At 32.5% G+C, this 25,109-nt stretch overlaps 1 protein-coding gene across 1 annotated transcript; it reads right to left on the reverse strand.

Annotated features, from left to right (window-relative positions):
- Nucleotides 1-369: 369 nt before the first annotated feature.
- LOC139525216 (dentin sialophosphoprotein-like) lies at nt 370-3,803 on the reverse strand. The gene is made up of 5 exons (XM_071320407.1): nt 3,789-3,803; nt 2,695-2,892; nt 2,061-2,258; nt 1,322-1,510; nt 370-603 (listed from the first exon to the last, which is right to left on the reverse strand). The coding sequence occupies exons 1-5, from the start codon at nt 3,801-3,803 to the stop codon at nt 370-372; spliced, it is 834 nt and encodes a 277-aa protein (XP_071176508.1).
- Between the last annotated feature and the right edge of the window lie 21,306 nt (nt 3,804-25,109).

The raw sequence follows: 25,109 nt of genomic DNA on the forward strand, positions 1-25,109 counted from the left end.
TCTATTCACTATTGTCCTTCTATACACTTTTGTCCTTCTTTACACTATTGTCCCTCTTTTCACTATTGTCCTTCTTTACACTATCGTCCTTCTATTCACTATTGTCCTTCTATACACTATTGTCCTTCTATACACTTTTGTCCTTCTTTACACTATTGTTTTTCTTTACACTTTTGTACTTCTTTACACTTTTGTACTCCTTTACACTTTTGTACTCCTTTACACTTTTGTACTCGTTTACACTATTGTTCTTCTTAGCTTCTTTTCACTATTGTCCTTCTTTACACTATTGTCCTTATATACACTATTATTTTTCTTTACACTATTGTTCTCCCTTACATTTTTGTTCTTCTTTACACTATTGTTCTTCTATATACTATTGTCCTTCTTTACACTGTTGTCCTTCTTTACACTATTGTCCTTCTTTACACTATTGTCCTTCTTCACACTATTGTCCTTCTTTACACTATTGTCCTTCTTTACACTATTGTCCTTCTTTACACTAGTGTCCTTCTTTACACTAGTGTCCTTCTTTACACTTTTGTCCTTCTTTACACTATTGTCTTTATTTACATAATGGTCCTTATTTACACTATTGTCCTTCTATACACTGTTGTCTTCCTTCACACTATTGTCCTTCTTTACACTATTGTCTTACTTTACACTACTGTCTTTCTTTAAAACTTGTTCTCCTTTATAATTTTGTCATTCTTTATACTATTTTCCTCCTTTACACCATTGTCCTTCTTAACTTTTGTTCACTATTGTCCTTCTTTACACTATTGTCCATCTTTGCACTATTGTCCTTCTTTACACTATTGTCCATCTTTGCACTATTGTCTTTCTTTTCACTAATGTCAGTCTATACACTATTGTCCTCCTTTACACTTTGGTCCTTCTTTACACTTTTGTCTTCCTTTACACTATTGTCTTCCTTTACACTATTGTCCTTATATACATTATTATCTTTCTTTACACTATTGTACTCCCTTACACTTTTGTACTTCTTCACACTATTGTCCTTTTTTACACTTTTGTCCTTCTTTACACTATTGTCCTTCTATACACTATTGTCCTTCTATACACTTTTGTCCTTCTTTTCACTATTGTCCTTCTTTACACTATTGTCCTTCTTTTCACTATTGTCCTTATTTACACTATTGTCTTTTTATACACTTTTGTCCTTCTTTACATTATTGTTCTTATTTACATAATGGGCTTATTTACACTATTGTCCTTCTTTTCACTATTGTCCTTATTTACAATATTGTCCTTCTAAATATACACTATTGTCCTTCTTTTAGCTATTGTCCTTTTATACACTATTGTCTTTCTTTACACTATTGTCCTTCTTTACACTATTGTCCTTCCTTACACTATTGCCCTTCTTTACATTATTGTCCTTATCTACACCTTTGTCCTTCTTTTCACTATTCTCCTTCTTTACACTATTGTTCTTCTTTACACTAATGTCCTTCTTAACACTATTGTCCTTCTTCTCGCTATTGTCCTTTTATACACGATTGTCCTTCTTTACACTAGTGTTCTTCTTTTCACTATTGTCCTTCTTTAAACTTTTGTCTTTCTTTACATTATTGTACTTATTTATACTATTGTCCTTCTTTACACTATTGTCCTTCTATACACTATTGTCTCCTTCTTTACACTATTGTCCTTCTTTTCACTATTGTCCTTCTTTACACTATTGTCCTTCGTTACACTATTGTTCTTTTATTGACTATTGTCCTTCTTTACACTATTGTTCTTCTTTACACTATTGTCTTTTTCTACACGGTTGTCCTTCTTTACACTATTGTCCTTCTTTTCACTATTGTCCTTCTTTAAACTTTTGTCTTTCTTTACACTATTGTCTTTCTTTTCACTATTGCCCGTCTATACACTGTTGTCCTCCTTTATACTTTTGTCCGTGTTTACACTATTGTCTTCCTTTACACTATTGTGCACCTTTACACTATTGTCCTGCTTTACACTTTTGTCCGTGCTTACACTATTGTCTTCCTTTACACTTGTGTCCGTCTTTACACTATGCCTTCCTTTACACTATTGTCCTTCTTTACACTATTGTCTTCCTTTACGCTATTGTCCTTCTTTTCACTACTGTCCTTCTTTACGCTATTATCCTTCTTTTCACTGCTGTCCTTCTTTACACTATTGTCCTCCTTTACACTTTTGTCCGTGTTTACACTATTGTCTTCCTTTACACTTGTGTCCGTCTTTACACTATGCCTTCCTTTACACTATTGTGCACCTTAACACAATTGTCTACATTTAGACTATTTTCCTTCTATACATCGGTGACAATCTTTAAAGTATTTACCTTCTTAACTTCTTGACACATTGTCCTTCTATACAGTTTTGTCCTTCTTACTTTATTGACCCTTTATACACTATTGACCTTCTTTTCACTGTTGACCGTCTATACACTATTATCCTTATTTACACTATTGTCCTTCTTTACATTATTGGCCTTATTTACACTATTGTCCTTGTTTACACTATTGTCCTCCTTTTCACGATTGTCCTTCTTTACACTATTGTCCTTCTTTACACTATTGTCTTCCTTTACACTATTGTCCTTCTTTACACTTTTGTCCTTCTTTACACTTTTGTCCGTGTTTACACTATTGTCTTCCTTTACACTTGTGTCCGTCTTTACACTATGCCTTCCTTTACGCCATTGTCCTTCTTTACACTATTGTCTTTCTTTACGCTATTGTCCTTCTTTTCACTACTGTCCTTCTTTACGCTATTATCCTTCTTTTCACTGCTGTCCTTCTTTACACTATTGTCCTCCTTTACACTTTTGTCCGTGTTTACACTATTGTCTTCCTTTACACTTGTGTCCGTCTTTACACTATGCCTTCCTTTACACTATTGTGCACCTTAACACAATTGTCTACATTTAGACTATTTTCCTTCTATACATCGGTGACAATCTTTAAAGTATTTACCTTCTTAACTTCTTGACACATTGTCCTTCTATACAGTTTTGTCCTTCTTACATTATTGACCTTTTATACACTATTGACCTTCTTTTCACTGTTGACCTTCTATACACTATTATCCTTATTTACACTATTGACCTTCTGACTATACACTATTGTCTTTCTTTACATTATTGGCCTTATTTACACTATTGTCCTTGTTTACACTATTGTCCTTCTTTTCACGATTGTCCTTCTTTCCACTGTTGGTCTTCTCTCACTATTGTCTTTCTTTACACTTTTGTCCTTCTTTACACTATTGTCCTTCTTTTCACTATTGTCCTTCTTTACACTATTGTCTGTCTATACACTATTGTTCTTCGTTACACTATTGTCCTTCTTTTCACTTTTGTCCTTCTTTTCACGATTGTCCTTTTTTAGCTTTTTAATGCCCTTCTTTTCAAAATCATGGATCTGCAGCTGATCTTACAGAACACACTGAATTTGATAAACAACAATGAACACGAAGTACATATTAGTTTTGAGATGGATATCGATTCCTCGATACATTGATTTTGTTATATTTTGTAATTACCCTAAAAGTAATTACCTTGATAATGATAGAAAATAATGATTGTATGTGTATCGTCCATATATAGACATCTTTATCTTATCCAAAATAAAACATTTGATCTTTGTTAATTAAAAGCGTATGGAATACAAATTGTTTTGTTTATTTTAGATAAACCAGATGTTATTGTAGAAAACAACACGTTCGAGCAGTCTGACAGTGTGAGAAATATAACCTGCGTAGCGCATGGAAATCCGAGTACATACTCATACTTTAATTGGATTCATCTTTCAACATATCATGTTAAGATTCGAGAGCTGATAGGTTCCCAGAATGGGGTTTTGGAACTACCACTACTTCCACCAGAAATTCGTTACCAGGACTTTGGTTTATATATGTGTACAGCTAGCAATGGGATTATGAGCAAAGATGGGAAAATTAAGGAAACGTCATATGGATTTGTTAGAATTGATGGTACGTCTGTTATATTTTTACACTACTACCGTATTTGGGTGGTTATTGTTTGCTTAAATACTTAAATACTTTAACGCATTATATATATATATATATATATATATATATATAATGTCTAAAAATAGCAACACTCAACATTCAATCTATTTAAGCGTGGATCAGTTTGTGAAAATAAACTGATACAGTTACTGAATTAAAATTATATAAATGTCTAAGAATATAACTTAAACACACTAATTAATACATTAAAAAGTTCTATTAGATGTTAAATAGAAATACGCAATATTTCGCTAAACAAATTAGCTTCATCAGGCGTGTGCATCTCTCAAGGTGAAATCGGATGCATGACAAAAAATATTTTTGTAGCTAAATCTATACAAGAGTTGAGGAAAAGTGTAACATATTGATTGATGTTGCATAAAATATGTTTGTAGCTACAACTACATGAACTTGGAATAAAAGTTTAACACATTTATAGATGTTCGATTAATTGTATGAATTTCTATAAATCAATTTGTTTGATTTCAAGATAATTATGGTTTTGATTTGTTTTTAAATCTTTTTTCGTCTCTCTCATTGAGTCCATCAGGTTCAAGAGTTCGTAACTGGTGCATCCAAAATCTCTCTCTTTTTTGTCTTCCTTGTGTATCCCAATCATCCCATAATCGAACATCTATAAAATTGATTCTATAAGCTTTAAGAGCATTAATTAAGGATAAAGATAAGTTAAAAATATTGATAGGTCATGGACCTCCTTTTCGAGATATTTGAGATTTGAAATATGGCGGGAAAAAGCCACTCGGATAAAAAGTTAATTTGTTATAGGGGTGAACCCATTCTTCGTTATTGGTGTGGATATACAACGAATCTGAAGGGTCAACAATGTTGTGTTTTGATGATGACAGTATCCCGTATTTCTGAATTCGATATTTTTATGTCAATCTACACATATTCAAATAAAAAAAACAACAACAATCCCTACACATATTTATACTTTTTACAATTCAATTGCCATATCTAGTTAAGATAACCAAAAGATGGATATTTGAAAAAAAAACTATACATAGGATTTTTGTTTTATAGACCTCCACAACCCCTCGTTGATTTATTATAGAGAAAACGTATACGACATCAGAAAACTTATTTACAGGGTAATAAGAGTGTTGAATAGTTAATATGTGCCACAATGCCAATTTATTTTGTTACCAGGGGACCTAAATGCCAACAAACAAGCATTAAAATTATGAAAACTATCCTATTTTGAAAAATGAAATAGACAGCTGCGAACATTCGTCTACTTATTACAGACAAAAAAAAATTATATGTAGACAATATGTAGCACTTTGCTAATTATAAGGTTACGGAGGCTTTATATGCAAAAAAAAAATCTACCAAAAAAAAAAAAAAACCGGCGTGAAATTAAGAAGTATCTCATTTTGAAGAATGGAATGGCACATATAAAGATTACCAAAAAACTATCCTTCATTCTCTAATTAAAGAGATAAGTTTCATGCCATTTGAAAGCGTATTAATGGTGGAACAATTTTGCTTTAGCCAATATGTGCCACATGACCGAATAGAAGGGTAATGGAGATCTTAAATACCAAACGTTGCTTGAAAATTAAAAAAAACAAAAACTATTTTGAATGAAGAAATTGACTGCTGTGAACCTTCATCCATATATAACATAGGTACCTTATATGCAATCTGAACGCTTATTGAAAGAAGAACAAAAGGTGTATAGTCAATATACGACACAATGCCGCTCAAAGGAGATGTTAAGAAACAAAATGCCAAAATATGAGTGTTCATAAAAAAATAGCATATTCAGAATAAGGGAATGGACTGCATCGACCCCACATTCACTTATTATAGAGACTAGAACGCACCCGCGAAATCGCGGGCATATGTAGTTTGTGAACTGTTGTAGGATGATTTTTTGTAAAAGATATTATGTATGGAGAATTTCATAAAAGGTATCACTGAAAGCCCTATCCCTTTTTCCATATTTGTTTCCTTTCTGTTAAATTCAATTATTTTTGTGTTTCTGGCCTAAGACCACAATTATTCTTCTCCTTTACTACAATGCATCAAAATACAATGGTAAAAGTCAAATTAATTAAAATTATTCACCGCTTCAAACATGAAATAAAATTAATGTAACTGCTTATATATAGACCATTATTAGTCTAATAAAATATTCTTCTAGGACAATCCATCAGTGCTTTTTCTTTTGAGAGCCTTATTAACATGCCAATGGTAGGATATGAATCTTGTATAAATGACTAAGACCGACTAAGGCTTAATTGAGGGGTGGTATGTGGGGTCCTGATCCCGAAATCCCGGGCTTAAAAACATGAAATCCTGAGATGCAGAATTTTAAGAAATTCATATCCCGAAATCCCGAAATCAAAAAATATATTTCCGGATCCCGTAAGGATCAATCCCCGAATTCCGAGCTTAAAAACAACCGATCCCCACTCCCGAAAAAGGTCCTGCCTCCCTCTAATCTCTATCCTACTTTCATTTTTGCCAATTCACTACTTTCACTTTCAACAATAAAATGTTATGCCTCATTTATGGGCATTATGTTTTCTAGTCTTTGCATCAGTCCGTTCGTTTGTTCGTTCGTTCGTTCGTTCGTCCGTCCGTCTGTCCCGCTTCAGGTTAAAGTTTTTGACGAAGTTGAAGTCCAATCAACTCGAAACTTAGTTTATATAGTGCCGATGTTGGATCCGCGTACTACGGACTCATTCTTGTTTCCACATGTTTTAATTATTTTAATATATATATGAAACTGGTATGACCCCTTAAATAGTAAACATTTCAAAGAAAACAGTAGACAGAATACTGAGTCTATCGGGTCCGAGACCACAATTATTTCGTAGTGCATTTCTAAATAAAAAAAAATCCCACCTGTACTTTCTCAAAGAAACTTTTACAGTGTGTTGTACTACTGTTGGGACAAATTATATAAAAGCTACAGAAAACTTCATCGGCTCTAACTCAAAATATGGACAATTTTATGTTTAGGGCGTCTTGAAATCTTTTGACAGCTTCCGAAGTGCTATTTTTCAACTTTTTCAGCTGGACCAAATCACTATTTCCTTTTAAAATTCTGGACCCAAATTGTTTTACAGTGTAATTTCAACCCCTACTTGCAATTTGAGGCATTAAACATGGAGAAATGCATTTGGAAGGGGTATAAAAATTAATGGCAAGTAACCCACTGTCAACACTAGGGAATATAAAAATAATTGTCCTAAGGAGGTATAATAGTTGTGGTTCTTGCGATCTAAACACCATGATATGGAGAACGCTCTGATTGGCTTATTTATTTTTTATTTTTGTTATCTATCATACGATTAGTTGTACTTGTGCATGTTTCAAACCGGAAGTCTTATCTATGTCTAAAAGTCAGTCTGATGACGGAATCATTATCCGGACTCTTTTTTTTGTAGTTTTTCTCCAAAAATAACTCAATCTGAATAATCATAAGAATGCATGACAAATGCGACTATGCATGTTACCTATAGAACACAGAGGCATGCTGATTAGTTTATCGTGGAAGGAAGAGAAGCATGTTTCAAACCGGAAGTCTTATCTATGTCTAAAAGTCAGTCTGATGACGGAATCATTATCCGGACTCCATTTTTGTCGTTTTTCTCCAAAAATAACTCAATCTGAATAATCATAAGAATGCATGACAAATGCGATTATGCATGCTACCTATAGAATACAGAGGCATGCTGATTAGTTTATCGTGGAAGGAAGAGAAGCATGTTTCAAACCGGAAGTCTTATCTATGTCTAAAAGTCAGTCTGATGACGGAATCATTATCCGGACTCCTTTTTTGTCGTTTTTCTCCAAAAATAACTCAATCTGAATAATCATAAGAATGCATGACAAATGCGACTATGCATGTTACCTATAGAACACAGAGGCATGCTGATTAGTTTATCGTGGAAGGAAGAGAAGCGACACACAAAATGAGGTCTTCTCGTTTAATAGTATAGATTAAATGGTATAGATATCTAATGTTACAAAATTTATAATACGTAAACATTTTGTTACATAATTGTTAATGACACATCAGAACGTTTGCTTCTTTTAAGACTATTACTTGTGAATTATGTGTTTTCAATTAGGAAGTTTGTTGATGAAATTTTAAGGACTTGAATCGGTGACTTGTGCCAAGAGTCTTCGGATTTCGAATGCACGCGATCATAGTACGACAGATTTAAGACGCATTTAGGAAAAATCATCCCTTCTTGAATTTTACGGACGTCATCACGAGTTTGTTGACCGTTATGGAATGACCGTTTCGCAGATCATATCGGATATGTTTCTAACGTCGAAACTACAATCCCCTTCCCTTTCATAAATGTAACCTACCGAATTAGACTATTTACCGGATTTGTAATAACATGACCAACACGACTGGTGTCACGTGTGGAGCAGGGTCTGTTTAACCTTCCCGAACACCTGAGATAATCCCCCAGTTTTTGGTGGGTTTCGTGTTGCTCTGTCTTTAGTTTTCTATGTTTTTTCTTGTGTACTGGTATTTGTCTGTTTGTCTTTTCATTTTTAGCCATGGCGTTGTCAGTCTATTTTCGATTTATGAGTATGATTGTTCCTCTGGTATCTTTCGCCCTACTTTAAGGCTCGACTATAGAAACGAAATGTCGACCAGAAATGGTAGAAAACGCATTGAAGAAAAATAATAATTCTCTCTTTCGATTCTTACAAACAAAAACATGACAACACTTTACGATATCCTTGACACACTAAACGAGATAGAACTCCAATGGCGAAGCCGATCCTGAGTTCAGCTATTTGAATTTGAGCACTACTAACAACAACAATTTTTAAAGCTTTCATGAAGTTTCTAGTGGAAAAGTGTATCGACTCGTAAAGACACTAGTATACATACACTTAAGCTGGACATCCATTAAATTACCGTTTTACAGTTTTCCGATGAGGTCCTTTCTGTATCGTCAGTTTTTTCTGAGTTAAAGGAAAATATGTTTTCGTTGTTGTCTATCAAATGAACATATGTTAAGGAAATACAATGTTAATGTTAAGTGTTTAATTGCCGGAAGTAATTGCCATGTTTCAGCTATGCAAATTGATCTTTCATACGCAACCAAAAATATCAATACAAAATCAGCTGATCATGATGAAGAACATTGTAGGGAGAGAACTGCAGAATCTATAGCAGCAAAATATACGACATTGTGTGGAAAAATGCGTATCAGCCATTCTTGTCTTGATCCCAACAGTAGAGAACATTTAAAAAAAATACACCTACGCAAGACGAATAAAATGAAAACAACGAATAAAATGAAAGAACGGGGGTTAAATCATGCATTTGTGATATATTTTCAGCTAATCCTATTTTCACAAAAGACAACAAAGTGGAGCTACTTGGCGAAATTGGAAAAAGTGTCGGTTTAGATGTGTATGTTTATAGCGAGCCTAAGTATACAATGATGGCATGGTACAAGAACGGCAGCCTGGTGGCAAATTCAGCGAAATACATTTTTAAAGACGAAATTGCAGTTGTAAATATTATTTTTCATGGAGCAGATATTCAAATAGACGGATATAGAATTTCACTTATCATTGAAGACATCAAGATAGACGATTTTACGCATTATACGGTACGATTATCAAATGGTATAGCGAAATCGGTCGAACATACCATTTATCTTGCACAAGGGAGTAAGTTTATTTTTTTTTTAGTTTTCTTTGTAAATTATTACTTGTAATGTTTATTCTTTTTTGGTAAGGACTATTTGACGTGGCTCTGAATTTCAACATCCCGTTATTGAGTTGTTTGTGCTAAATTTATGAGTTCTGGTCTCTTAATTTTGCTTATGTGTTTTGTCTATATACCTATATTTTTCATTGCTGGCATTCTTTGGCGGTTATCTGCTCTTTGGTCGGGTTGTTGTCTCTTTGACATATTCCCACTTTTTAGTCTCAATTGTATTTTTGTTTGTTTTAATTGTGATTGAGATTATGACAACATGTTGACTGTTGTACCCCTAAATTTGACATATTTCACAATAATGTTTGTTTGTATTGTTCCCACATCGTTGTCAAAATAATGGAATTTTATACGACTGTCTGAAAAGCGAGAGTTATAGCTAGCTACAAAACCAGGTTAAATTTATCGTTTATATAAGAAAATACCTGTTCCAAGTCAGAAATATGACAGTTGTTATGCATTCGTTTGATGTGTTTGAGCTTTTAATTTTGCCATTTGCTCAGGAAATATCCGTTTAGAATTTTCCTCGGTGTTCGGTATTTTTGTCATTTTGCTTTTTATCGTTGGTATACTTAAGTATAGGTCCATACCTTGGAGAAATATGTCGGTCCTCTATGTAAGCATCATATCGTAAAAAACTTAAAAATCCATGTTTTTGCAATGCTGTGTCAAACCAAGAATATTTTTTTTATCGATTGATTCTCTACAAGAACGTGTCATGTTTCAATTGAAGAAATACTGGCTCGCACAAAGTCCAGGTAGGAAACATGTCTTACTGTAATTGTTTTAAGAGCAAATATGGAAGCCGTCAAGGGGTACATAAAACATAAAACTAATCGGTAATCTTGGGTTGTTAATCAATGATCTCGAATTAAGTATCCATGATCACAGATCGCAGCGGTCTGTTCGTTTTGGTGTAGCTACGATAACGTGTTCTTTTCATCGAATTTGAAATCACCGAATGACAAATTTCGCCGATTTTACTTTAGCAATGTAGGACAAGATTTGTTCACCCTTTTGGAGCACCTGCGATTATCCTGATATTTGGTTGGTTTAGCTCCGCATTTCGTTTTCTCTGAGGTGTTTTTGATGATAGACTAATTTTGGCTTCAATATAAACTCTTCTTCTCTTATCTAATGTCTTTATAAACTATAAACTAACCACCTAACAAGTAAAATGTACCTAAAAATAATATAAACAAAATAATCTATTTTCGATTTTCCGTTTGGTGTCTCCTGCGACTTATACGCTTACCTTAACTGACAGTTTGCGTCTTCCTATCTGTTAATATTTGATATATACTAGAACTTCTTGTTTTCTGTAAGGTGCTCCAAAAACACCATCGAATTTAACAGTTCAATCAGTGGAAGAAACAAGTCTAACTGTGTACTGGAAATCTGCAGATAATGGCGGATATCAACAGACATATTATATAGAGTATAAAGTATTGACGTCTCCCATCTGGAGTCAAATAAAAATACCTACAAGGATTTACGGAGGTGACTACCACGTGTATAGATTGCTTGGACTACAAAGTTTCACAGATTATAATCTAAGAATATTTGCAGCAAACAAAATCAATAAAAGCGAAACGTCCGTTATATTGACAGTACAGACATTGAAATCAGACGCAGGTATCATTAATCATTTATTTTGTAACACACATATATTGTACACGCATATTGTTTGAAATTGTAAATAACAGCAACATTGGTATATATAGCTACAAGTATTTGATAACACTTCTCCTTTATATCCAAAACACTAAAATTGTAAGTAATCTTTATACGTTAACATCTATTACATCGATAATATATTTATTGTTTTTCCTTAATGCAAATGTTAAAGAGCTGATAAAGCAGTAAAAAGTTTCAAAATTTGTTAAAACAGTCTACCTCTGTATTCAAAACATATGTTGTCAATAATAAACTCCAGCACACTGATCGTTTGTTCCTCGGTGTAGCATGATTTAAAACAAATTCAACCCACCATTTTGTTGTTAAATGTCCTGTATCAATTCACAAATATGGCAGTTGTTATCAAATAGTTCGTTTCTATATATGTTAGCGTTTGTCTTAAGGTTTTCTTTTTGATAATCAGTCTGGTTTTGCCCAATTCTGAATTTCCTAATAACATAAACGGTTCGATTGTGCAACCCCATAAGTGAATTTTCATCTCAAATTGCTTATGAATACCATACGACATATTTTGTTAGTAGTAAAACGCCGATGCGCGATAACGTGTATTAAAACAAAGCAAAAGAGAAAATTATCGTGCTGGTCATGGATAAAACAGTAAACGAAAAACATACATAGCACACATTAACAACCTACTGAATTAAATAAATTTTAAAACGAATATAATGGGATAAACACTGTTTATGAGTTGTCAACAGTATCCTGATCTTTGTGTAGCAGCGCTACAGAAAAAAACTGTAAAATCAGTTTGATTCATAAGATCGGAAAAAAACCTTCAAAAAACAAATATAAGAAAATATCCAAAACACATCGATCTAAGAGTACTAGAAGTTAATGAAGTCTAGTTAAGAGTCTATTACAAATTATAATCAAATCCTGATTTTCCAAACTGCATAATGAGTACTCATTTCAGGGATTTATTTTGAAGATCATTCGTTGGTGTCTTTGAAACTATCGAGTAGAATGTTTTTAGTGATTTGTTTACTCCTTGGTTTTGATTGTAATTGTCTTGTTACATTTTGTGTATAACAAAATCACTGACTTAAACACTTAATATTATATATATAATCTATAACAACATTTTGAATGAATTTTAAATTAATACACCCTTATAAAATAGAACCATAAGAACATCGCTTTACAAAAGAAAAGGGAAATATAGAATTCTTGCTGTGCATGTTGACTGTGTTTGGTCAAATATATAAATTCAACAGTAGTATAACCTCATCTAAATATAGGGTTAAAACTATCGTCAGAGTAAGACGTCCATTCTAATCTAATACAAGTTATAGGGATGAATCTGCGATAAAGTATACTAATGTATTATTTACTTTAAATATTTGTTATATTTTCAGATACACATTATTTTGGAAATTTTGTTACAATTCCAGTGTTTGCTATTGGAATATCGTGCATTCTGTTGACTATAATTGCATGGTCGATTCTTGGTAACTATTTCCTAAATTTATGAGCAGACAAAGAAATACCATGTAAACCTTACGAAAAGTTAACCCTATAAATTCCATAGATAGACATAAATTATTATGAGCGTACAAAACAGAATTATCACATTCACGTTTTCAATAAAAACAACTACTCGAAATTTTAAAAACGTTTTAGATTATCAGCTGACCTAGAATTTCGGCCTAGATATACTACTGCAACATTTTGTCATCTCAACTCCGCTAATACCACACATCAGAATGTCATAAAACGTTGTATATAGTCAGGACATAATATGTAGATAAACTCCTATAGATACCATGATTGAAATTTTATATTTGCGCCAGACGCGCCTATCCAATATCAATTGATATGCGTTGACTTTTCTATCAGTTATTCCCTATGAACTTCAGTAAACTTCTAGCCAGTTTGTCATTTCAACTTCTCTCAAACCACACAACAAAATTCCCTAAATCTGTGGAAATAATAATAAAATATCCACAAAAATTATAATTAGTTGACTTTTTGAGGAGTTATAAGATTTTGTTTGATTACTGTCAAAGTGGGACCGTGTGAAATTTAAGCATGCTCGCAAAGGTTCTTTATTTTTAATATAAAATATATTTGTAAATCTTATATCTTACTTCTTTTATAAATCTTATAATGAAAACCATTAATTAAAGAAAAGGATGTAAGCTTACCATTTTTAAAGCGATAACTAACTCTTCAGAATTAAATGTGTGAAAGCTTTTAATTGTCTTTGTCTACATGTAGCAAGTTCAGTGATTGATATTTCATTGCTGAATTAAATTTATTGAATGTGAGACATTGGTAAAATTTAATGCAGAAGGTTTGATAAGCCTAATTGTACTTTTGCCACATGATTCCAAAAAACCAAAAAACTACTAAGAATCAGGTTATAAGCCTTTAGTTAGATACATGATTTTTTTTGTTTTAAGTTTGTTTGGGGCTTTGAACCAGCATTCATATTTTCTAGAACACTCAGAACTTATTCTTTTTTTAAAAACATAAATAAATATTTATTTCAAATATTGGCTTATTACAATATCCTTCAGGAGTCTAAGCTCCTCCTGATGTTCCCTGTTACAATCCATTAATCACTCAGGGTAGTGATTAGTTGTAAAATACATATCACATTTGTACATCAAATATATATTAAATAATATCACTTAATATGACTATTCTATGTTTTCTAATAGTTGCTAAAACATTTCTTTTAATTTTTATACATACTCTTTTATTGAACGCATTGAGAAAAATTGACGAAACATTGACATTGTTTGTCTTTTGACCAGATATGTAATAGGCTTTGTAAAATAAAAAAAACAAACAATCGTTAAAAAATATAATTCGTCAGAAATTGTATATCCAAATACCAAGTGCCTGAGTTTTATCTTTAAAGTTTTTTTTACTGTTCTTTTAAACTTCATTTATTTTATTTCAAATTTTTTTTAAATACAGACACAGTATAAAGAAGTGATCATAATCCTCTTCTTGTGTACAAAGATTACAAGAACTATTGTTTACAATTTTCCACCTGTATAAAAGTTTCTTTGTAGGTGGAATATGTTGTAGTAATTTCCATCCTAAAATTCTAAGTTTATTTTCTTTTAAATATCTGAATAAAAATTTATATAAATTGTTTGGCCTAACACGTCATCTTTATTAAATATACGCAGCCAGTTTTTGGGTTGAATAGCTGGTTCAATTTTAATTTATCAGAGACGTATTTAAAAGTTTATTTGATAGTGATTATAATTTTATAGCTAAACCTTCCAATCTAAATTGGTTTCTTTTTATATAAACAATACTTTTTACAGAATTTTCCGATTTTAAAATTGCTGCCCAGTCTTTTGGTATTGTTTTCTATACTAAATTAATTTCAGCTATCCAGTTTGATTTATTTTTTAGTTTATTTTAAATAATGTCTTGAAAAATACAGCCTTTTTCCATCTATGATATCATTTACATGAATAAGATCGCTTTTAATCCAATTAAAAAAATATAACTTTATTTTCAAATTTAATAAATTTATTGTTCCATAATAAATGTTTTCTTATATCTGTAAATGTTTCTAGTTATTCATTTGTTATTTGTTAGACCTCCACCAGTTAGTTTGCAACATTTAATGATATCTTTATAAATATATGGGATGTATTCAATGCTTTCGGCTGGCTTATCCCCACTGTTTGTTTGAAACACTAACCAGTTTGACCCAAAATTATAAAAATAGTGCTTAGGTATAATTTTCCAACCTCCTTCACAATCATTTACTAGCTTTTTACCCACATAGCTTTTAAAGCAGTGAAATAACTCCTTATATCTAGCATATCCAATCCCCCCTTTTCATATGGACCAATAATTAAATTTCGTTTTACTTTACCTGGTTTATTATCCCCCAAAAAAATTAAAACCTCTCTTTTCTATTTCTTTTAAATATTTTTCTTGAACTATGCAGGCAGATCCCACAAAAGTAAAAATGGGCACAATAAGTGTTTTAGTTATCATTTTTTTCTCTAAAAAAATAGTAAGATTTCTTTTTTGCAAAGAACAAAATAGTTTATTCATCTTTTCAATTGTATTTCCCAAATTGAATTTAGTTTTTCACATTCCTCTCTACAATGCCAAAAGTATATGCCGAGAGTTTTAACTGGTCCATTGCTCCAGTTGATTCCCTCAACTTTCTCTTTACATGATTTAATCTTTCCTACCCCAGACTATCGCTATATAAAGTCTTAACCCATCTTATTAAAAGATTCATTAAATCCAAAATGTTTTAAAATTGAAAACCTAAAATCCCATTCTAGAGAGTCAAACGCTTTAGAAAAATCAACAAAAACTATAGTCCCTCAATTTACTATATATCAGCGAAATCAATAATATCTTGTAACTGTCTAAGATTAAAACCAATAAATCTATTCTTTACATATCCAGTCTGGTCTTCTTTAATAAGTTTTGGTAAGATCTTTTTCATAGATAACATCTCGTGATACAAGAATTGTTAGCTTGATATTAAAATATGTCTTTATAAGATAGCTATATGACGTAAAAGTATGACAAAATCGTTGCGTGTTATATCGAGATGAATGTATAGTATACAAATTTATCGTTATAATATACTGAGGTGACAACATAGTATGAAAAAGTTGCTAAGTGTTATATTAAGACGTCTTCATAGTATAAAATGTATCTTTATGATATAGCAATATCACATAATGTTATATCAAGATGTCTTTATAGTATGAAATAGTATCTTCATAACAAAGTGAAATGAAAGAATAGTATGAAAAGGTATCTTTATGTTGTATCAAAGTGTCTTTATAGTATACAAATGTATCTTAGTGATATAGCAAATTGACAGAGTATTATAGTCAAATGTCGTTGTAGTATAGAACATTTGCTTCATGATATATCTCTACCCTTAATGATATGGTTAATGTTATCATAAGGCAGCTTTGGCGTTCCATATTTTTCAGTCTTTGTGCTAGAGCATACGATTGAAGTTTCATATCAATATTTAAAAGAGAAATAGGACGGTAATTATTTAGTGACAATGGATCACCGTTTTTAAATAATAGCGTAAAAACAATTGTACGCTGTGAGTATGTTAGTGTTTGATCTTTATATCCAATTTTAATAATGTTTACTACTGTGAACTTTAATTTATCCCAAAATTTTCTATAAAATTCCACTGTTAAACCGTCTAATCCTATGGATTTATTAGTTTCATTTTATAGCATCTGAGCAGTCGTCTACTGTAATATCCCCATTGCAGATTGATTTATCATTTTTAATCATTTCTTATCATAGGCGGATCCAGGGGGGGGCCTGGTTGATTATATAGGGAATCATTGAAGCATGACTGGAGAGGGCCCCCTCTTAGGTCAGTCAGCGGGCCCCCCTTAGGAAAAGTTCTGGATCCGCCACTGCTTATTCTTATTTGTACTGGAACATAACTTTCCCAGGTTATGGGGAAAGTTGGTGCGTTCGAAAATAGGTTTCACCCCACCATATCGTGCATGTTCTGTCTCAAGTTGAGAGCCTGTAAATCAGACGTTTTTGTTTCTTGCTGTTTATCATATTTGTTTTTTGTTTCTTGTTTTATACATAAATCAGTATGTAAGAAAGAAAATATATAACAAAAAACATTTATTTTGCTGAAACGTTTAGTCTCCCCTTTTTATTAACACATTGCCTCTTCATTGACATTACATAGCCAATCGCAGCTGTTAATTTAGAAGATATACACATTTCAAATAACAAATAAGTCATTGGTAAACACAAATATTGTTTTTGAATACTACAATATGGCAGTTTAAATACTCCCTATCTATTGAATCATTTTATTCAATCACAACATCTTCTTAACAGATAATCCGCCAAAAAACCATGCCATATTCAGGAAATCGTCCAAATTCACAATCACAACTTGACAAATTATGTTAGATCATCTTAATCCGTGACATGAAAAAAGAGATTTTTCCACTTAACGTTTGCAAAATCGTATCTATTTTTAGTAACAGCCTTACCTGCATTATTTGGTAAATTCATAATGAAACCATGGAGACATTCAACCTTTTTATGCCTATTTGAATGACCCAGAAGCATATTAAATAGGGTAGTTGAGTTTTAAGAGTAATGTCAGTTGGAACCGATTCTTTTTAATGAAAGTTTAAACGATTCGGCACATTGTCAGGATCCCGGACATAAAGCCAATTGTTTTCATACATGACTTTACATAGTTTTCATTCGCTTAAATCAAGACCAATATGTATGCAACTTATGTCAGTTTTGATCATTGAGTATGTTTGTATATCATAACAAAAAATTAAGCTTGTCAAATGATTATTAGATATAAAAAAGAACACTACACAAAAATCAACAACTACAAGTCACCATACGGCCTTCAACAATGAGCAAATTCCATACCGCATAGCCTTTTTTTTAAGTACAAAAAACGAAAAACAATTATGAAATACACACAAACAAACGACAACCACTGAATTACAGACTCCTGACATGGCACATGCATACATTGTACATAATGTGGCGGGGTTAAAAATGTAAACTAGATCCAAATCACACCCCTTACCAGCGACATTGGTGTAACAGTGCAACATAAGATTCATTTTTGCCTTGGAAGAATGCGATTTTAGTCCTTAATTGATATTTGTAATTTGAATTAAATTTTTAACTCAATTGGACATCTAATGGCATATAAAGTCATTCAAAGGGTACATTTATGTACTGCAAGTGCAATAATCAATAAATTGTCTGAAACTTGTGAGTCCATTTTTTGTGTTCGTCCATCGACTTATACCTCTTTGGTAAGATCTCAAACATGGCAGCTTCCAGTCATGGTTTGACAAAATACGTTTTCAGTGAAGTTTTGGATTTTTTTGTAATCTTTTGGAGTATGTGGGCTCTCCAAGCATTATACATTCACATATAACTATCTATATGAAATATATGAATGCACTAAAGACAAAAAAAAAACATGTGCAAAAAGAACTATTACTGCCAAGACGATGTTAAACTGTAACAGGTAAAAGTCATATAATTTCAGTAAATCTTTATATAGACAATTGTTTTTGTAGTTTATCACTTTTGTTCAACTCTTATCACAGACACAACTAACAATGGATTGGTTTCAATTTTAGACATATTTGTCGAGCTTTCGACTTTGGTCGAAACAGTGATACATATCCATCCTACGTTCCATCGTCGGCGTCGTCGTCGTCTTTGGCGAATTTAGTAAAAGAAATCCTATTTTATGTATTTTGCTTATAAATGGACTTAGTTTTTTTGCCAGGAAACATCAAATTCACTCTGTGGTTAAAGATTTCAAAATTTCAATAACTTTCTTAAACTATCCTGGATTAGTACCAAACTTGGACAGAAGCTTGTTTATGATCAAAAGCTAGTATCAAGAGGGAAATTTTGTTTAAATTTTGTACCTGTTTTTCTGTATTTTACTTATAAATGGACTCATCTTCCAGTTAACATTATATACAGTCTGCAGTTATAGGTACTAAAATCAATTAATAATATTAGATTCATAGACTATCCTGGATTTTTACCAAACTTGAATAGAAGCTTCTTACAATCAGTAGATACATGTAATATTGAGAGGATTTTTTCCTCACTTTAATTGAGCCTGCGATTAACAATAAAAGTAGGCGAGACACTGGGTTCCGCGGAACCCATACAATTTTTTTTGTATACGCATGCAAGTAAATTCTTGCTGAAAAGATGTATTATTCTATCACCAAAAGTTTTATTCCAAAAAAACTCGTTTGAAAAATCTTTACGACAAGAGAGATGATTTCAGCTTCCCAATTGTAACTTTTCAATTTTATGTAGCAACATTTCAGCAGCGCTTGCAAATGTAGTATATACCTCCCAATTAATGAGATATTCTCGTGCATGTACAAAAATGTATTTACTATCCCGATTTCACTAAAAGAGGGTTGGTTTACAGTTATGTTTGTAATAACATAAGCAACAGGAATGGTGCCCCATATGGAGAAGGATCTGCTTACCCTTCCGGAACATCGAAGTCTTTGGTGGGTTCGTGTTTCTAATTCTTTAGTTTTCTATTTTTTGTCTTGTGTACTATTATTTGTCTGTTTGTCATTTTATTTTTAAGCCATGGCGTTGTCAGTTTTTTTATCTATGAGTTTGACTGTCCCTCTTTCGCCCCTTTTGTAAATGATAAATCCCACAACTCATTTTGTTATATCGATTATATTTGTTTCCTTAGAAACTGCTGATATGTACACAAACGAACTAACTTAAACTATATCTAACGGAAACAGCCACACCTCACCATTCCTAGATTAAGATATTTCCGTTTCGGGAAACTCTATACTACAATTTATGACAAAATTGACTACATTTTGTTCCTTATTGTTATTTTTGTTTTATTTTTAAATGGTGATGTTCCTTTTGATTTTTATTGCGGTGTTTATATATTCTTACTTGTTCGCTATACTCGTCTCTACTGTTTGTGGATTTTGCCGGTAAGTTATTTAAGATAACGTAACCTTATTTTGTTTTCAATGCTTGAAATATAAAAACTTTATGGACAAAATCTGCAGCATTTCCCTTTGTAATCATTTATTTGATTATTCAGTGCTTGATAGAAAGAGAATTATTGCATTCAGTGCTAGAAATGGTTTTCCTAAAACATAGAATAAATAAATACAAATAATGCTAAAAAAAACAGTATCAAAAGGACGTATTTAAGTACATAATCTAGGGTGCATTTAATGGTGGTGAATCAGCACAAGGCTTTGGATTATAAATGTTATATAGGAATTTTTGACAAAATATGAGCACACCATGGATAAAAAAAGGAAGTTCTAAGCTTTAAATCTTATAACGAAAATCACTGTAATCAAGTCTTTAGATTTGTTTGTAAATGTGCTTTATTAGCCGCCACATTCTTATCTTCTATTAAATGCAATGTACCATTCAACAGAATTACTTTAAGTAACATTTCCCTCTAGTATATGTTAAAATTAGCACGTTTTCTGTGGAAAGAACTATTGTTATGGCACCCTCAACGGAGTTGGGGTGACGTATTGTTATTCTACGTTTCTTTTTTTACTTATTATGTCACCCGATCGACAAAGTCGGGTGACATATTGCTTTTCCTCTGTTTCTTTTTCCCTATTATTATTATTATGGCACCCTCAACGGAGTTGGGGTGACATATTGTTATTGTTCGCTTCTTTCCAGTTGCAGTGCAACTTTGGAACTAAAAAATGGCTGCCATCACCATGGAAACGGGAAAATGGTGAAAAAATATTATTTTAGAGTTCGGCCAATTATTTGAGAATGGTTATGCTTAAAATCTTTAGATTTTGATACAATGTAGTTGCCCACTATACACTGGTTTTGGGATGATTTTGGCAATCATTGGAACTGCTATGTTGCCATGGATACTACACCAAAAATTTCCAAAATATGGAAATGCTCCAAATTTAATGAAACTTCACAGTAACGATGAGCAACATTGGTAGACGTGGAATTTGGCGTTGGAATTTCCAAAATGTCTGCCGTTTCCATGGAAACAATGCAAAAATGGTCAAAATGGTCCAAAAACACCTAAAAGTGGCATTTACTTTCTTAAAAGGGTAGGTAAAATCCATTGAAACTCTGATGGTATGTTCCCTCCCATGTACCAATGTGGTATCTGCCATTAGAAATTTGGAATGGTCTGTGTAACCATAGAAACCAGCCAAAATGTCAAAAATTTCAAAAATTTCAAAATGCTCAAAAAGTAATGAAACTTACTATGATTGTTGACTGTCAAGTCTGCATGAAACTTTTGAAGTTGGAATTTCCAAAATGGCTACCGTTGCCATGGAAACTGGAAAAATGTCAAATATATTTTAATTGCTCCAAACTTATTGAAACTTAATAATATTGTAAACTGGCATGTATAGATGAGACTTTTGACTTTGAAACTTTCAAAATGGCTGCCGTTGCCATGGAAACAGCAAAAATGTCATATTTTTAAAAATGATTTAAATGTCCTGAAAATTTACAGAAAAATGTATAGCCATGCAAATATGTGCATTCACTGTTAAAAAATTTTGAAATGGCTGCCGCTTAGTGGCAATGGGGGGAAGGGTGACTGACATCCGCTATTGCTTGCAATAGCAATTCTAGTTTATATTATTCTTCCACACATTTAGTCCATCGTGTTTCTAAGAATTGAGTGATCCAATGTTGTTGGAACTTTAGCATAATGAGGATCCCCATTTGAAGTTGTGCATCTGACTCTGGAATTTTGTTTAATGGCCGCCGTTTCCATGGAAACTGCTAAAAAGTGAAAATTTTTCAAAATTCTAATTCTTTCCTTATAAGACCTAGCTGGATGAAACTTTATGGTAATGTTCCTTGGTATGCCTAGATGTCAAGACAATATTTAGAAATTCCAAAATGGCCGCCATTGTCATGGAAACAGGGCAAATGTTTAACATTGAGCCTATGGAATAATACATAAAAGCTGCATTTTCTTTAAGAATATTGCATACAGATCAATGAAACTGTATTGATATATAACATGACATATGGCAATGAGATGCCTTCTTTTAGAATTTTGAAATTTTCTACTGTAACCATTGAAACAGTAAAAATATCAAAATTTCAAAAAAAACCCAAAATGCTCCAAACTGGATGAAACTTTACAGAAATGATCACTGGCATGGGCAGAATTGCATTTTGGAGTTTGAAATTTCAAAATGGTCGCCGTTACCATGGAAATGACAAAAATGTCAAAAATTTCAAAATGCTCCAAACTTAATGAAACTTTCAAAAATGATAATTTCCATGTGTAGAAACGCTATTTGACTTTGGAAATTTCAAAATGGCTGCCTTTATCCTGGCAATGGGGGGACGAGGGTGTCATCCGTTATTGCTAGCAATTACAAATCTAGTTATGTCACCCGATCGACAATGTCGGGTGACATATTGCTTTTCCTCTGTTTCTTTTTCTGTATTATTATTATTATACTTCCACCTAATTTTGTCCGCCCGCTTTCTCAGAGCCAAAAGTACCAATCCGAATGATGGTGCACTATAACAAGGAACCCTGACTCCCCAGAGTCTGTGCAAAATTGGAACTAAAAAATGGCTGCCATCACCATGGAAACGGAAAAATGGTGAAAAAATAAAATTTTTGAGTTCCTTGAATTATTTGAGAATGCTTAAGCTTAAAATCTTTAGATTTTAATACAATGTAGGTGCCCACTATATACAGATTTTGGATGATTTTGGCACATTTTGGAACTGCTATGTTGCCATGGAAACTACACCAAAAATTTCAAAAATATGGAAATGCTCCAATTTTTTTGAAACTTTAGCATAACGATGAGCAACTTTGGTAGATATGGAATTTGGCGTTGGAATTTCCAAAATGTCTGCTGTTTCCATGGAAACAATGCAAAAAGGTCAAAATGCTCCAAAAACTTCCGGGTTTGGTGAATAACTTTGGTATGCTTGAACTTAAAATCATCAAATTTTTATGCTATATAGTTGTCCACTATATACAGGTTTTGAATGATTTTGATAATCATTGGAACTACTATGTTACCATGGATACAGGAGCAAAAATTTCAGAATGCTTCAAAATTGATGAAACTTGATATGATTGTTAAATGTCAAGTCTAGATATGACTTTTGAAGTTGGAATTTCCAAAATGGCCACGGTTGCCATGGAAACTGCAAAAATGTCAAAAATTCTCAAAATGGTTTTAACTTGATGAAATTTGATATTATTAGTAACTGACAAGTTAAGATGAGACTTTTGACTTTGAAATTTTCAAAATGGCTGCCGTTGCCATGGAAACGGTATAAATGTGAAATACTTTAAAATGCTCTGAATATACTGAACATTTACAAAAAGATGAATAGCCATGCATATTTGTGCATTTACTGTTAAAATGGCTGCCGCTTAGTGGCAATAGGGGGAAGGGTGACATCCGCTATTGCTTGCAATGGCAATTCTAGTTTTCTTATTATTTTTCTTGCAACAAATTTTGTACGCGCGAGTTCTTGGAATCCAATGGACCAATGTTGATGGAACTCTACTATAATGAAGACCCCCATGTGAAGTTGTGCACCTTGCTATGGAATGGTGAAAAATGGCCGCCGTTTCCATGGAAACAGCACAATTGTGATAAAATCGAGATTTTGGTTTTGGTGAATTATTACGTTATGCTTAAACTTAGAATCATTATATTTTAATACAATGTAGGTGCCCACTATATACTAGTTTTGGTATGATTTTGGCAGTCATTGGAACTACTATGTTGCCATGGAAACTACACCAAAAATTTCAAAAATATCAAAATGCTCCAAACTTCATGAAACTTCACAGTAACAATGAGCAACATTGGAAGATGTGGAATTTGGCGTTGGAATTTCCAAAATATCTGTTGTTACCATGGAAACAATGCGAAAAGGTCAAAACTTTGAATTTTCACAGAACATTCCAGAACATCAATGTTAAATTTATTCTAGAGACATTAAATGGTATATGATGGTATATATGATTATGGAGGGACAAAATTGCAGCGGGGGTTTGACTTTGAAATATTCAAAATGGCCGCCGTTACCATGGAAACAGCAAACTTATGAAAAACCTCAAAATGCTTTTAATTTAATGAAACTTATAACAAATTTTGCCTAGCTTATGTAGACTAAATTTTTGAGTTTTGAATTTTTAAAATGACCGCCGTTGCCATGGAAACAGCAAAAATTTCTAAATGGCTGGCAATGGGGAAAGGGTGTCATCCGCTATTGCTTGCAATGGCAAATCTAGTTTTTCTTCTGATTATTAGGTCTTTCGACTCCACTTTTCTGTGGAAAGACCTATTGTGTTTCTTCTGGTTATTATTACTTTTATTAGGTCTTTCCACTTTTCCGTGGAAAGACCTATTGTTTTTCTTCTAATTATTTTTTTTTCTCTTTTTTTCTTCCGGCTTATTTTGTTCTTGCGATAAATATTTGTTTCGCAATATGTCGCTTAAATATTTGGTATATGATATCGAACAGTTTATGCGCTTTTGAAATTTACCCTGCGTAACCGAATACTTTTCTTTGTAGGAGTTATCTCCCCAAACACTGTGTCCACTACTCCTTCACAACCGTAAAAGATTACAACAAATTTTTCTTATAAAATTGCTCGTTATATCCTTCGCATGATGTGTCCTATTTTGACGGAAGCAATATGAACGCTCCATATGAGAGTTATTTCCCCTTATGCATTTGATATAAGTGATATGCATTTCTATCTTGTAAACCATAAGTGATAGAGACCTAGGATCTTTCGATTTGAGGTTCTTGGTCCAAAAAAAATAAAAATTAGGTCAAGGTCGAAGGTCAAGGTCATATTCTAATTTTTGAATTTGGTTTATTTTCACTTATTCCCAAAAACCGTATAAGATATCAGCAAATTATTTTTACTAAATTGTTAGTTGCATCATGTTGTAACACGTAAATTTTGGTTGCAAGGGTACGTTGAACGTAAAAGGGAGTTTTCTCCCCTCTTGTTTTTAAAAATACGTGTATGATGATATAACTCATTAACCAAATATAATTAGGACCTATGGTCTTTTGATATGTGGCCCTTGGTTTCTGACCTTGAAATTGATCTCAAGGTCAAAGCTTA

The sequence above is a fragment of the Mytilus edulis genome, chromosome 5 (genome assembly GCF_963676685.1).
Source record: "Mytilus edulis chromosome 5, xbMytEdul2.2, whole genome shotgun sequence".
Lineage (NCBI taxonomy): Eukaryota > Metazoa > Mollusca > Bivalvia > Mytilida > Mytilidae > Mytilus > Mytilus edulis.

What these genes read in the sequence shown, in the direction of transcription:
- LOC139525216 (XM_071320407.1), bottom strand. An exon ending in GTGTAAAGAAGGACAATGGC is followed by an intron (nt 2,259 to 2,694) that starts GTAAAGGAAGGC and finishes GGTGCACAATAG; the next exon opens with TGTAAAGGAAGGCATAGTGT. An exon ending in GTGTAAAGAAGGACAATAGT is followed by an intron (nt 1,511 to 2,060) that starts GTAAAGGAAGGC and finishes CGTGTATAAAAG; the next exon opens with GACAATAGCGAGAAGAAGGA.